The sequence below is a fragment of the Corythoichthys intestinalis genome, chromosome 10, assembly GCF_030265065.1.
Source record: "Corythoichthys intestinalis isolate RoL2023-P3 chromosome 10, ASM3026506v1, whole genome shotgun sequence".
NCBI lineage: Eukaryota > Metazoa > Chordata > Actinopteri > Syngnathiformes > Syngnathidae > Corythoichthys > Corythoichthys intestinalis.
The window spans coordinates 23,067,931-23,082,180 of record NC_080404.1 but is presented as its reverse complement, the minus strand read 5'-3'; the positions used below and the strand labels follow the sequence as shown (position 1 = coordinate 23,082,180).

The window sequence follows — 14,250 nt, the reverse complement described above, 5'->3', positions numbered from 1 at the left end:
AAAAGAAATCCTCATGCTACTGTCCTCGAACGTTTTCAAACATAAAGTACATTTCATTATGCTTCAAATAAAAAAATATTTGTGGTTTCTGACCTGGATCGGATTAGCCACCTGCTATTTAGTGGAAATCATGTGGCAGGGAGGCACAGTTCACTCTTACAGTATGTAAGCAGATCCACTTCACGAATGATGACAAATAACGGCAGATGATTAAATTCAAACTCATGGTTTCAGAATGACACCAAAATAATCACATAACAACAAATTAAACATAACTAGCAATTAATGAAACATCTGAAACAGTAACTGAAGACATATAATTGAAACAGAACATAAACTTTAAACTAGGGCTGTCAAAATTATCGCGTTAACGCGCGGTAATTAATTTTTTAAATTAATCACGTTAAAATATTTGACGCAATTAACGCACATGTCTCGCTCAGACAGTATTCTGCCTTTTGGTAAGTTTTACAGCAAGGCTTTTTGTGCTGTCTAACAGCGAACTCTTATGGTCGCTTTGCGACATGGTTTATTGTTGTCTTGCCAGTTCAATATGGCTGCACGACGTCTCGGGCTGACGCCTACGTTGTAATGTTGTGCCTATATAATCCTTGGACAAGATTTGTCCGTAAGTATGGTTGTTGTAAAGAATGTACATATTATGTTAGTAAGCAAAATGTTATATTTTTTGTATGAGACGCTTTTTGTTTATGTTTAGTGAACCTGTATAGCGTGCTAAGCTAACGTTGTTGCTAATGCAATGCTTGTGTACTTTTTTTTTGTAGTTTTACGACGGTCTAAAGAGGACAATGGTTTGAGGCCATTTTATCAATAAATCAGATGAAAAAGAAAGAAGTCTGATTATTATGGCGTCGTTCACTAGCTGTCTAGCTTTGGAAAAAGTAGACGCTTCGGAGTGAGGACAGCATAGACAGATTTAAATGACAGTAGAGTGAAATGCCCACTACAGTCCTTATGTACCGTATGTTGAATGTATATATCCATCTTGTGTCTTATCTTTCCATTCCAACAATTTTACGGAATATATATATAATTTACAGAAAAATATGGCATATTTTATTGATGGTTTGAATTGCGATTAATTGCGATTAATTACGATTAATTAATTTTTAAGCTGTAATTAACTCGATTAAAAATTTTAATCGTTTGACAGCCCTACTTTAAACATTATTTACAGCGCCGCATTGCATGCTAGGAGGCACGACGAGTGAGTGGCAATATGTTGTATGACAACAGTGTTGACAGCAGGTGGCAGCACAGGTCTTTCCCAAGGGAAGTTAGAGATTACATTGAGTAATGATGGTCAAATAAAGCTTCTTGAAGCACTGAATCTTTTCAGCCAATTCATTCAAAGCTTCATGGTGGTTTTGCTTGTCTGTTTGCTCTATGGCGCTATCAAGTGGTCTTGAAGCCCAAGACAATTAACAATTCTATGGTTATTTGTTTAAGAAAATGATATGAATGTGCCTGTGTTACTACAGTGTCTTACAAAAGTGAGTACACCCCTCGTATTTCTGCAGATATTTAAGCATTTCTTTTCATGGTACAACACTGACAAAATGACACTTTGGCACAATGAAAAGTAGTCTGTGTGCAGCTTATATAATAGAGTTGATTTATTTTCCCCTCAAAATTACTCAAAATATAGCCATTAATATCCAAACCCCTGGCAACAAAATTGAGTACACCCCTTCGAAACTACGTACATCGCTAAATGTCCAAATTGAGTACTGCTGCTCTTTTTCCCACCAAAATGTCATGTGACTCGTTACAGGAGTGCTGTTAGCATTGCTGCAGAGATTGAAGCGGTGGGGGGGGGGTGAGTCTGTTAGTGCTCAGACCATATGCCGCACTCTACATCAAATTGGTGTGCATGGCTGTCACCCCAGGAAGCCTCTTCTGAAGACTGTACACAAGAAAGCCCGCAAACAGTTTGCTGAAGACATGTCAACAAAGCACATGGATTACTGGAACCATGTCCTATGGTCTAAGGAGACGGGCGGGCTTTCTTTGATCTTTTCTTTGATCCAGACCAGTCTGAAAACCAGCATCCCGGAATCGTCTTTTCATTGTCGACATTGACAGTGGCGTTTTACGGGTACTATTTAATGAAGCTGCTAGATGAGCACCTGCGAGGCATCTATTTCTCAAACTAGAAACCAGTATGTACTTGTCGTCTTGCTCGGTTGTGCAGCGGGGCCTCCCACTTCTCTTTCTACTCTGGTTAGATCTTGTTTGTGCTGCTCTCTGAAGGGAGCGGTACACAGCGTTATAGGAAATCTTCGATTTCTTGGCAATTTCTCTTATGGAATAGCCTTCATTTCTAAGAACAGATTGTCGAGTTTCAGGTGACAGTTGTCTTTTTCTGGCCATTCTGAGAGTTTAATCAAACCCACAAAGGTGGTGCTCCACATACCCAACTAGCTCAAAGGATGATCAGTTTTATAGCTTCTCTAACCACCTAAACTGTTTTGAGCTGTGCCAACATAATTGCACAAGGTTTTCTAATCCTCTATTATCCTTCTAAGGCAACTAGCAAGCACAATATACCATTAGAACACTGGAGTGATGTTTGATGTAAATGGGCCTCTTTACAAAACTACGTAGATATTGCATTAAAACCGGATGTTTCCAGCTGGAATAGTCATTTACCACATTAATAATGTATCGAGTCTTTTTCTAATTAGTTTAATGGTATTTCCATTGAAAAAAATTGCTTTTCTTAGGTGGCACAACTTTCCTATATTGATCTTTTTCACAATGTTGCTCTGTAATATTCTTTAATTTGAAAATATTAAAATACTGTACCTATATAAATTTAGGGTTGAAATCGACAGTGAGGTTAAACAATGCAAGCATTTCAAAGTGAACACGGACTATCAGAAGCTTTAAATCTGATGCGAATTAGGTTTGCAAAACAGCAGAGTGTCAACAATGTGTGTCCTTCGAGCCAGTTGCTGCTGGCTGTAAAATATAAACAAAGGCCTCTGGTTTGGTGTCATATCATTACAAGTTCCAAGGTTTTGTGCGACATACTGCTTACCTAGAGCAAATCCCATGCAGAAAGCCACATCAGCAATGGCATACACACTTCCATAAACTGACACGTGCCGCAAGTCCACCAAGTATCCCATTATAGGCATCATAGAAGAGTCCACCATGCCTGTAACAAATGGTGAACAGGTGACAGATTCAGTGTGGCATGTGAAGCTGGCAGTATTCTAATTATAATTGTATGTATATGTACAGTGCCTTGCAAAAGTATTCGGCCCCCTTGAATCTTGCAACCGTTTGCCACATTTCAGGCTTCAAACATAAAGATTTGAAATTTAATTTTTTTGTCAAGAATCAACAACAAGTGGGACACAATCGTGAAGTGGAACAACATTTATTGGATAATTTAAACTTTTTTAACAAATAAAAAACTGAAAAGTGGGGCGTGCAATATTATTCGGCCCCTTTACTTTCAGTGCAGCAAACTCACTCCAGAAGTTCAGTGAGGATCTCTGAATGATCCAATGTTGTCCTAAATGACCGATGATGATAAATAGAATCCAAATGTGTGTAATCAAGTCTCCGTATAAATGCACCTGCTCTGTGATAGTCTCAGGGTTCTGTTTAAAGTGCAGAGAGCATTATGAAATTCATATCATATCATATCATATCATATTGAAATGGAAGGAGCATCAGACCACTGCAAATCTACCAAGACCCGGCCGTCCTTCCAAACTTTCTTCTCAAACAAGGAGAAAACTGATCAGAGATGCAGCCAAGAGGCCCATGATCACTCTGGATGAACTGCAGAGATCTACAGCTGAGGTGGGAGAGTCTGTCCATAGGACAACAATCACTCGTACACTGCACAAATCTGGCCTTTATGGAAGAGTGGCAAGAAGAAAGCCATTTCTCAAAGATATCCATAAAAAGTCTCGTTTAAAGTTTGCCAAAAGCCACCTGGGAGACACACCAAACATGTGGAAGAAGGTGCTCTGGTCAGATGAAACCAAAATTGAACTTTTTGGCCACAATGCAAAACAATATGTTTGGCGTAAAAGTAACACAGCTCATCACCCTGAACACACCATCCCCACTGTCAAACATGGTGGTGGCAGCATCATGGTTTGGGCCTGCTTTTCTTCAGCAGGGAAAGGGAAGATGGTTAAAATTGACGGGAAGATGGATGCAGCCAAATACAGGAACATTCTGGAAGAAAACCTGTTGGTATCTGCACAAGACCTGAGACTGGGACGGAGATTTATCTTCCAACAGGACAATGATCCAAAACATAAAGCCAAATCTACAAAGGAATGGTTCAAAAATAAACGTATCCGGGTGTTAGAATGGCCAAGTCAAAGTCCAGACCTGAATCCCAATCGAGAATCTGTGGAAAGGGCTGAAGACTGCTGTTCACAAACACTCTCCATCCAACCTCACTGAGCTGGAGCTGTTTTGCAAGGAAGAATGGGCAAGAATGTCAGTCTCTCCATGTGCAAAACTGATAGAAACATACCCCAAGCGACTTGCAGCTGTAATTGGAGCAAAAGGTGGCGCTACAAAGTATTAACGCAAGGGGGCCGAATAATATTGCACGCCCCACTTTTCAGTTTTTTATTTGTTAAAAAAGTTTAAATTATCCAATAAATTTTGTTCCACTTCACGACTGTGTCCCACTTGTTGTTGATTCTTGACAAAAAATTAAAATTTTATATCTTTATGTTTGAAGCCTGAAATGTGGCGAAAGGTTGCAAGGTTCAAGGGGGCCGAATACTTTTGCAAGGCACTGTATATTAGAGCTGTCCCGACTAGTCGACATAGTCGACGTCATCGATGACATAAATCCGTCGACGAGCACAACATCCCGTCGACGGTTAATGAAGAGTTAAAAAAATATATGCGTGGAAAGTTAGAATGTCGGATGCGCTGTTTGCAAGCGGGGAAAGCGGCACAAAGCCAAAAAAAGCGCACCAGAGTGTCCAAAACATTGACTTATTTCAAAGAAACAAAGGAGAGTACACTCTTCTGTCCTGTCTCTTCAGTGCCAAGCTTGGCTGCACGTCGGCCGTGAATAAACACCTCAAGCGCCTTCACGCACTTTGTAATTTTTTTTTTTTTTTTCATTTTTTGTACACCAGAGGGTGCTGTCGCCTTACTAAATAATAATGTTTCATTGACAATGGGCCTATAAGTGCTATTAGTATTGTTCTTAATGCTAATTGAAAGGTTTATTTCATGTTATGGTTTATTTTATGGTATAGAAAATTATATAAGGTTAAAAGGTCATAAATATATACAGTATATACAGTGATTGCACTCAAGGGAGAGATTGTCAATGATAAGGTAATAAGGTAAAGACAATTCATATAGGCAATTCATTGATATATAAATAAGGTTTAAAAGGAAAAAGGTGAAAAGTTTTTGTTAATTTCTAATTGTGTTGCTTTATTTGTGTGCACCGTAGCTCTTACGGTGTGTTTACATCAAGGATGGAATAAAAGTTGTAAACCATCAGTTTAAGAGACCATCTTTTCAATCGGGATGCTACACTAGTTAATTCTATCAGCATTTGAACTCATTGTTTATTTGTGATTTATTATTGTTATTTACGTGTTTATTAGTACTTTAATTAATGATTTGAGTGTTCCAATATGTTTTTTTGTGAATTGATAAGCGTCAACAAAAATTTCATTGGTAAATTAGTAAAAAAAAAAAAAAAAAAAATTATTATTAGATTAGTCGACTAATCGTAAAAATAGTCGGCTGACTAATCGGGAGAAAATTAGTCGTTTGGGACAGCCGTACTGTATATGCTGTATTTTTTTTCATGTCACACACTTACCAATGGCAAAGCCAACACCAAAGTTTGGGAGAATTAGACCATATATATTCCTTGCAAATGGAACCTATAAAAGGCAGACACAAGTCACAAATATAGTACTGACAATAGTAGTAGGGGAAGAAAATCCATAAAATTAGTATTCTACTTTTCATGTTTAAGGTTGTGATGAGCTGGAGACTATCTCATCTGACTTTATAACAAAGGCATTACACTCTGAACTGGTCCCAGTGAAACACACGAGAAACATTAATCCTTACATTCACACTAGGGGTGTGACAAAATGTCGAAATGGTGATATATCGTGATACTTTGTATCCCAAAAGGTTATCGATATGCTCCTGCCAAGAATCGAGATGTCATTTTAAAAAGGTGTCAATGTCTAAAAAAAAATAAAATAAGAAGGAACCATCTAGTTGCTACCATAATCTTCTACCATAATACCTAGACAGCAGACCGACATTGAACAAACGTTGATTTTCCATCAAAATCATCAGTATGGTTGACATCAAAATTTTCGACATCAACTGACGTTGAAACAACGTTGTTCTAAAATATGTCAGGCGATGGTTGGGTTAACATTGTTTTATAGTTGATGAACTAATATTGGCAAACACAGTAGTTGATTTATGATTGACTGGGAAATATGTTTGGACAGTCATCGAATTATGGATGAGCGGGCATTTTGGTCGAATACATAACATTGATTCAGCGTGGTTCCAATATTATTAATAATCGTAATGATATTTAGGTTTTGTAAGGATTTTAACTTTGAAACAACATTAACTGAGGGTGCAAAAGTGACGTTGATTCAACGATATAAGATCAACAGCGGACTGTTGATCCAACATCTTTTCAACGTCGGTCTGCTATCTGGGTAGTGTGTGGTAAATCTAAGGCTGCATTAACGGTGCTCGACGCCCAATACATTTAGACTGGGAACATTCGTTCATTCGAAACCAGAGCATTCACAGTCATTCTGCCTGATTTTCAGGGCATTTACAGGTCACTTGCTGTTTATTTTAGGGCATTTACAGGTCATTTCCTGTTGAGTTTGAGTCACTGCTTATTCATATGAGTGATTCCCAGGTCACTTCCTGTTCTGTAACTCAAAATCTAACAGGAAGTGACCCATAAAATACCCTAAAATCAACAGGAAGTAACTGAAAATCAACAGGTAAATTACCTTAAATGGCCTAAAAGTACCTCATTGCCTGGCATTGGCTGCCACTGACGGCCATAGACATTCAATCCGTTTGAAGTGGGAGGGATGGCAGCGAATGTTCGTTCATTCGCTGCCACCCTCCGAGTTCAAATGGATTGGACGTCTACTAGTGATAAACTCATTCCACTTCACAGCAGAAGGTTGTTTTTCTGTTTATTAGTTATTTGTAGAATATCCTAAATGATTTCCTGACCAATGTTTTGATAATCGTTGTATCGCCATATCGTCAGATCATCGTTATCGTGAGCTTTGTATCGCTAATCGTATCGTGAGGTACCAAGAGGTTCCCACTCCTAATTCACACCATCAATGGGTGGGAATTTAACTAAGGCTTGCAACAAAATCAGACGAATACACATTGTAACACTACAAACTCAGTAACGAATAATAATAAAGATGATGATGATGATCATAATACAAGTATACAAGCTAGTTTCCACTGACTCGACTATACTTACCCCTATTACACAGATTCCGACAACCACCATCCCGATAAGGGCACAAAGCCATCTGTCAGAATTAGAATACAATAGAATAGAAAGCCTTTATTGTCATTGTACAGAGTGCAACGAGAATTAAGCTACTATAACGTGCACCACTTAAGACAGAGGCAAAAGTACAATAAGGCTAATGGTGTTATACTTGTATAGCGCTTTTCCACCTTAAGGCGCTCAAAGCGCTTTACACTACATCGTCATCTGCCTACTGGTGACGCAGCACCAGGAGCAATGTGGGGTTCAGTATCTTGCTCAAGGATACTTAGGCGAGTTCATCAGGGCACAGAATTGAACCCACAACCTATGGGTTGGGGGACAACTACTCTACCACTACTCTAGCCACGCACAGGTTACAGTGTGCACAGATTGGAAATAAAGTGAATAAGTGGCGAGTGTCACACTCTGCTGCTGGCTGGATTTTTTTTTTTTGCTGCAGAGCCATTTGTGGGTACGTTTCCGCCGTCGCACCTGCAGTTAATTCCAGCTAATCAACATTAGTATATCAACACCGGCGATTCGAGACAACGGTGCCGAGATATTAGCTTGCTGGTCGCCATTTGACATCTACTACTTTTGAGCAGAGGTGTGTAGTAACGCGTTACATGTACTCTGTTCATTTATTTGAGTAACTTTTTGAGAAAAATGTACTTCTAAGAGTAGTTTTACTAAGCTATACTCTTTACTTTTGCTTGAGTAGATTTGTGGATTAAAAAAAAACGCTACTCTTACTCCGCTACTTTGGGCTACACATGAGTCGTTACATTTTTCCCCTTTATTCTACATTTTAGATTTATTGTTATTTTGCCAGCGATACCAAGAGTCGAGACGTCCCTGGTGTATTACCGGGGTAGCTCTACCGATTTCATCAATGAGATGTCGCAACAATAATCACCACGCCATTATACCAATCAGATGTAATAGTAATAGTAATATTATAGACAAATGATACTATTTACAGTCGCGGCAGAGTTTGGGGGGGCGTGAAACATTTACGTCTTCCTTGGGGGGGCGTAACAGAAAATAATTGAGAAGCACTGCTATATATGAGTTTAAATTTAAGCGTTTTCCGGTAAAATATTGTCTATAAAAGTTGTAAAGCAATGAAACAAACACCAAAAATGAATGAAATGAACAAAAAAATATATTTTTATAATGTGTCAAAATCACTTTTTTAAAACATCATGTGACTAGCACCTTGGACGGTCATTTGCTTTGCTTAGCCAAAACCACTCGAGGACCGAAGAGGCAAGATGGATGTACGTCATGTTTTTTTCAAACTTAAGCTTTCAAAAGCGACAACAACTACTGAGCAAGAACCAAGCAATGAAAATGTGGACCATAAACGCCAGAGAGCACCGCCAAAATGGTGAGCGGAGTTTCAATTTGCCCCACTAAAGACGCTAATTGTACAACCACTAAAGACGCTAATTGTACAACAGAGCCACCACCGGTCTTGCCAATGTAGTTACTCTGTCAAAAATTGAATCCCCTGGCCGCGGGAACGCACACAAACACACATTAGGTACGAGTTATATTTACTTAAACAATTAATTGAAGCCAGAAAAGAACCACAGTTATATATTTTGAAAATTTATAAAACTGGAGAAACTCCATATAGGATTTGAATTACAGTAATAACAGTTATAGGTCATCCTAAGAGGAAAACAGCAAAACATGGCCTCTTTTTGCGTTCAGTACATATGTTCTCCAGAATTTTTATTTATTTATTTATTTTTGATGGATGGGCCATGTTTTAGAACCTCGTCGATAACTACATCACCAAAACACGGAAACCAAGCAAATCAGTGTAGCGCAGTGGCTTCGCCCAGGATAGACAATTTTTGACGGGGGTAACTACATTGGCACGACACCGGCGGGTGTACCATATTCAATGGATGACGATGTTGGCGAAAAGTATAGCTGTCCTAAGCAGCCTGATTTAGAATTCCCCTCAAGAAGGATGGCAAACAAAAAAATGCTAATTTTCAACTTATTATTGTAAATATTCTATTCTTTATAGCTGACACTGCGTTTCGGGGTCATCAACATGTTGTGCCCCCCCGCCCAAAAAGTCAAACTCGGTCCATGGACTCGGGTGAAAAAATATGCGATCGAGACATTCCTTATTTCGACTCTTTTTTGTTCTTTAGCTATAAGCAGTTAAGCATCATAAACAACATTAGTAGTGAATGAATTAAAGGGATGGTCTACATTAAAACCTTTGTATTACAAAATCAAATTGTCATGATCAAAACAAAATATTCAATCTGGAGCTTTGGGTTGGTGACTATTAAAATTGTAATTTTACATAGATTGTTTGGACGACTTGTGGTAGATAACAAGAAGTATCGTGTGAAAGTCATTTTTAAACCAAGAAGTGTATTGGACACTAAAAACCAAGGTTAACTACCAATCCAAGAGAGTATGTATTCACAGAGACATTATGACGTACTTTAGCATCAAGGCTTCAATGAGACCAGGCTCACAAACATTAAAAACACTGAAATCTAATTTTGAAAAGCGGAAACAGATATCGCACCCACCCGAGGGAGTGAAGCAAAGGCTGAGAACAGATAAGGCTTATTTCCCTCCTACCTTCCCATCTTGTGAGCCAGCGTTCCGAAGATGTAGGTTCCAATAAGGTAGGAGATGGATGCTGGTAAGAAAGCGACTCCTAGACAACACACACAGACACATAGAGAAAAAACAAAGCGGTACAAAAGACTGAAGGTGTGGTAAGGCTTTGGAAGATAAGCAGATTGTATCAGTGCTTCATCATCGAGCTGCTGTACATCTTTCATTGTCTGTAATGAAGACCTGTGCTTTCCACCTGCCAGCACATGACACCCTAATATCCTGTTTGTCGTTTTATTTTTATCAGACCAAGATTTCATATACAGCAAACTGAAGGAACAAACCAATAATTATACAAACCAAGTATTTAACCAGAGGAAAAAAAGCGTTTATGGCATTGCCAATTGTTCAACAGGTGCGGCGAATGGCTTCCAGTTAGGAACATAATACACACGTGCTCACATTACCTAATGATTTTCTCGATGTTTAAAGATTACATTATTTAAAATGTAGAACTCCGTTGCCTTATTAAATATGTACAGGCACCTATCTTAAATAGCTTTTGGTTAACAATATTCACATTTTAGCTGCTGCCAAAATTTATAAACACATTTGTGAATTCCATCGTCATGTTCATGATCAATACTTTTTATGTATATGTAGTATGTAATATGTATCTTTCCACCATCATCATGATAAATGTATTTTTTTGTGTGCGATTTTTAAATCGTAAATGCGAATGAAATACTACAGCAAGTGACTTTAAAATAATAGTAGACCATATTTTGGACACAAATCCATCCAAGAAAGTGACATAAAGGTAATGACAATTAGATCCTAATTAGTCTTCCTTTCTCAGCTGCCTTGGCCCCACACTCTATAAATCTCCAAACAGAAGATGATGTCAGACCAGGGTCCGAACTTAGGAGGGTGTACCCGCACCCACAGTGGAAATATTTTTGTGGGCCCCTCCAGACAACTGGCCAAGAGTTTGTCCCTCCCCTTGCCCAACCACGCCTACTTTACGCCCAGAAATGGCGCGCCTTAAGCCGTTTTCACACACATATCCAGGGAAATTCCCATGTAAGTTAACGCGGGATTTACTCGCGTCATTGCTTTCACGCATGCAGAAATATCCCGAGAATGACGAGGGTTGGACACTTGCAAAGACTTGTCCCGTGCTGCCCACTGGTGCTCTCTGCACGGGGAGGGCTGCTGGTGCGATTTTATAACCCGGACATTACATCATTTTTTTGTTTGGCATTGGGTGTCGCAATGTTGGTCAAATCGTGTTTTGTTCCAGAGGGAGCGTTCCCGACGTCGTAACTGCAGCCAATTCAAGCTCATCAAGACTATTCAAGCCTAGGCAATCCAAGAGAAGGGTGTCAAGATATTAACCCGCTGGATGCCATTCGACACCTCTGCCGCCCTTGTTTTGAAATCTCCTACGTTGTGCTGGTATTTGAGTGTATTTGTTTTGTTGTCTTATCGGCTCTCTGCCTACTGCTTAGGTTAGTATTATTGATCCCTGTCGATCTACTGTCATGGACCCATTGTGTTGTTCCCCCTTTTGATTGTATTTAATAAACCCTTGAACGCATCCCTCCATTGTTTTCTGATTTGAAGTACAACCTTGTTTCAGCAGTAGCGGACCCTAAAGTCGGCAACAAAATAAACCACACATTTCCAATGATGGACGATGGACTGTCTTCCTCGGCTCTACGATCCTGTAGCAATCTAATTTCGTTACGTTTTCAGTTTAATTTAGCTATTTCCAGCTTGCTATGTTGATAATTGCGATGTCTATTTACCGCTTTTCGTCTTACTGCGAAGAAGGAGGAAGTGACGATCGGCCCACCATGTTATTTACGTCATCAGCTATCGTGCTGTGACCCGGGAATTTAATGCCTGCTTTCACGCACAGCGCTTCCCGGGAAAGTTCCGGACATTATACTAAGACACGACCCGTGAAATGTCCGCGTAATCTCCGTGTCAGTCGGCCCGGGAAATTTTGTTCACATACAAGGGCTGCATGTTTAAATCCCGCGATTTTCCCAATGTTTCGGCGTGTGTGAAAGGGGCTTCAAAGAAACCGGGTGCGATCGCACCCCAAGCACCCCCCTAAGTTCTGCCTCTGTTTCAGTATTTCTGCGTGTGTGTAAGGGGCGTCAGTATCACTGCTCTAATTGCTGCCGTTTATGTAGTCAACAACACAACTTGACTCCAAATTACAGGAAAGAATGAACATTACCCCAGGACAGGTATGCTAGCTACTACAACTTTACCTAAACACTACTTACTTCTATTCATTCACTCATTCATCCTCCATGCCGCTTTTCCTATATAGGCAGGTCAATCGCTTTTGTAACTATCAAAATAACATTCCCCCCCCCAGTCTCCCCCATTGTGATGAACATGTAGATGGAATAAGAGAAAAGACAATCAGATACTTTAGAGGAATGAAACCAAGCCACTGGTTTTGGTATGTTGATGACACATTGGTTGACTTTGGGGAAAAAAGTACAGTGGTACTTCAACAGTTTTGGTATGTTGATAACACATTGGTTGACATTGGGAAAAAAAGTACAGTGTTATATCTACATATGAATTTAATTCGTTCCAGGACCTTGTTTGTAAATCGAAATGGTCGTACGTCAAGTGGGATTTTCCCACAAAAATATATCATAATTCGATTAATTCGTTCCACAGCCCAAAAACCTACACTATATCCAGGGGTGAAAGTGGGCCAGAACGGTCAGGAACGCAGTTCCGGTATAATATTCAGAGCAGGAACGCAGTTCCGGTATAAGATTCAGGGCCGGAACGCTGTTCCTGTGTATGGTGCTTTGATTCCGAAAATATGATGGCAACTGTCAAAAACGCCATGTAAAAAAAAAAAAAAAGTACAAAGCTGCCACACATGCATTTCATCTCCAAGAAGAAAACAATCTGCCAACATCAGATTTACATACACAAGTGTTAACAACAAGCATAATAAAGTGCTTGTGTAGCGTAATCAGTTTCCACTGATATTTATTATTTATTTTATTCCACGGCCGGCATGTAGGTTTCCCCAGCTGCTGCGGTTACGATGACGAGTCACGTCAATGTGTGAATGCACGCAGCAAAGCAAAACGCCTGGACTCATTAAGCCATTCAATTGGCTGACATACTGATATGTGATCACCAGAGATAGTTAGCGCTGATTGGTTCAAATGTGCATGTTTTCTGAAAAAGTAAAAAAAAAAAAAAAAGAAAAAAAAAAAAGGGCAATGCAACAGAAAATGGATCAAATCTTTACGAGCAAGCAAACAGTTTAGGAGGCTTATTTATCATATTTAGTTTTATTTGCACTGATGGGGAGGTTCAGAACATCTTAGCTGTCAATGTGCACTTTCGACTTATATTTGTTCATTTATGTTGGGCTACTTATTCATTTCCTTATGATTTAAAAAAGGCAATGTTTGTGTGATCTTCAAAATGTATTCAATTTCACTCTGCATAATATAAGTCATTTGTACTTATTATTTTTTAATGTACAGTACTGTGCAAAGGTTTTAGGCAGGACACCTGCCTAAAACTTTTGCACAGTACTGTATATATATTTTTTTTAATAATTACATTTATTAAGATCATGGAAGCTTCCACTTGGGGAAAATATATACATACATTATATCCTGTATGTACATAATATAATAAAAATATACAGTACTGTGCAAAGGTTTTAGGCAGGTGTCCTGCCTAAAACTTTTGCACAGTACTGTATGTTACTTATAGCTATATTAAAAAACACAACAAAAAGTAAATGTTTACATTATCTTCAATATTAATATACATCCCATGTTTTTAAGTAGTTAAAAATTGAGATTTGGCATTTAGTATGTGAGGAATGAGGGAAAATAAAAATTTGGAGATGGATGTTGGGGTTGTAGCTGTTTTTGTTAACTTTTATTTTGCAAATCATTGAAAAAATACAATTTTGAATTAAAATCAGTTTTTGTATGTGTTATAGAAATAACTGACCAAAACAGTTTTCTTTGCATTTCAGTAGTTTTGACCCCCCCCCAATAAATAAATAAAATAAATAAAATGTGGGCTTC

At 38.8% G+C, this 14,250-nt stretch overlaps 1 protein-coding gene across 1 annotated transcript in view; it reads right to left on the bottom strand.

The window, feature by feature from the left end:
* slc18a2 (solute carrier family 18 member 2) overlaps positions 1-14,250 on the bottom strand; it is a 52,715-nt gene that overhangs the window by 10,102 nt on the left and 28,363 nt on the right. The window contains exons 11-14 of the mRNA XM_057849247.1: positions 10,172-10,250; positions 7,538-7,589; positions 5,858-5,921; positions 3,065-3,184 (exon numbers count right to left, since the gene is read on the bottom strand). Coding sequence (XP_057705230.1) covers positions 3,065-3,184; positions 5,858-5,921; positions 7,538-7,589; positions 10,172-10,250 — 315 coding nt within the window. The remainder of the gene's footprint in view (positions 1-3,064; positions 3,185-5,857; positions 5,922-7,537; positions 7,590-10,171; positions 10,251-14,250) is intronic.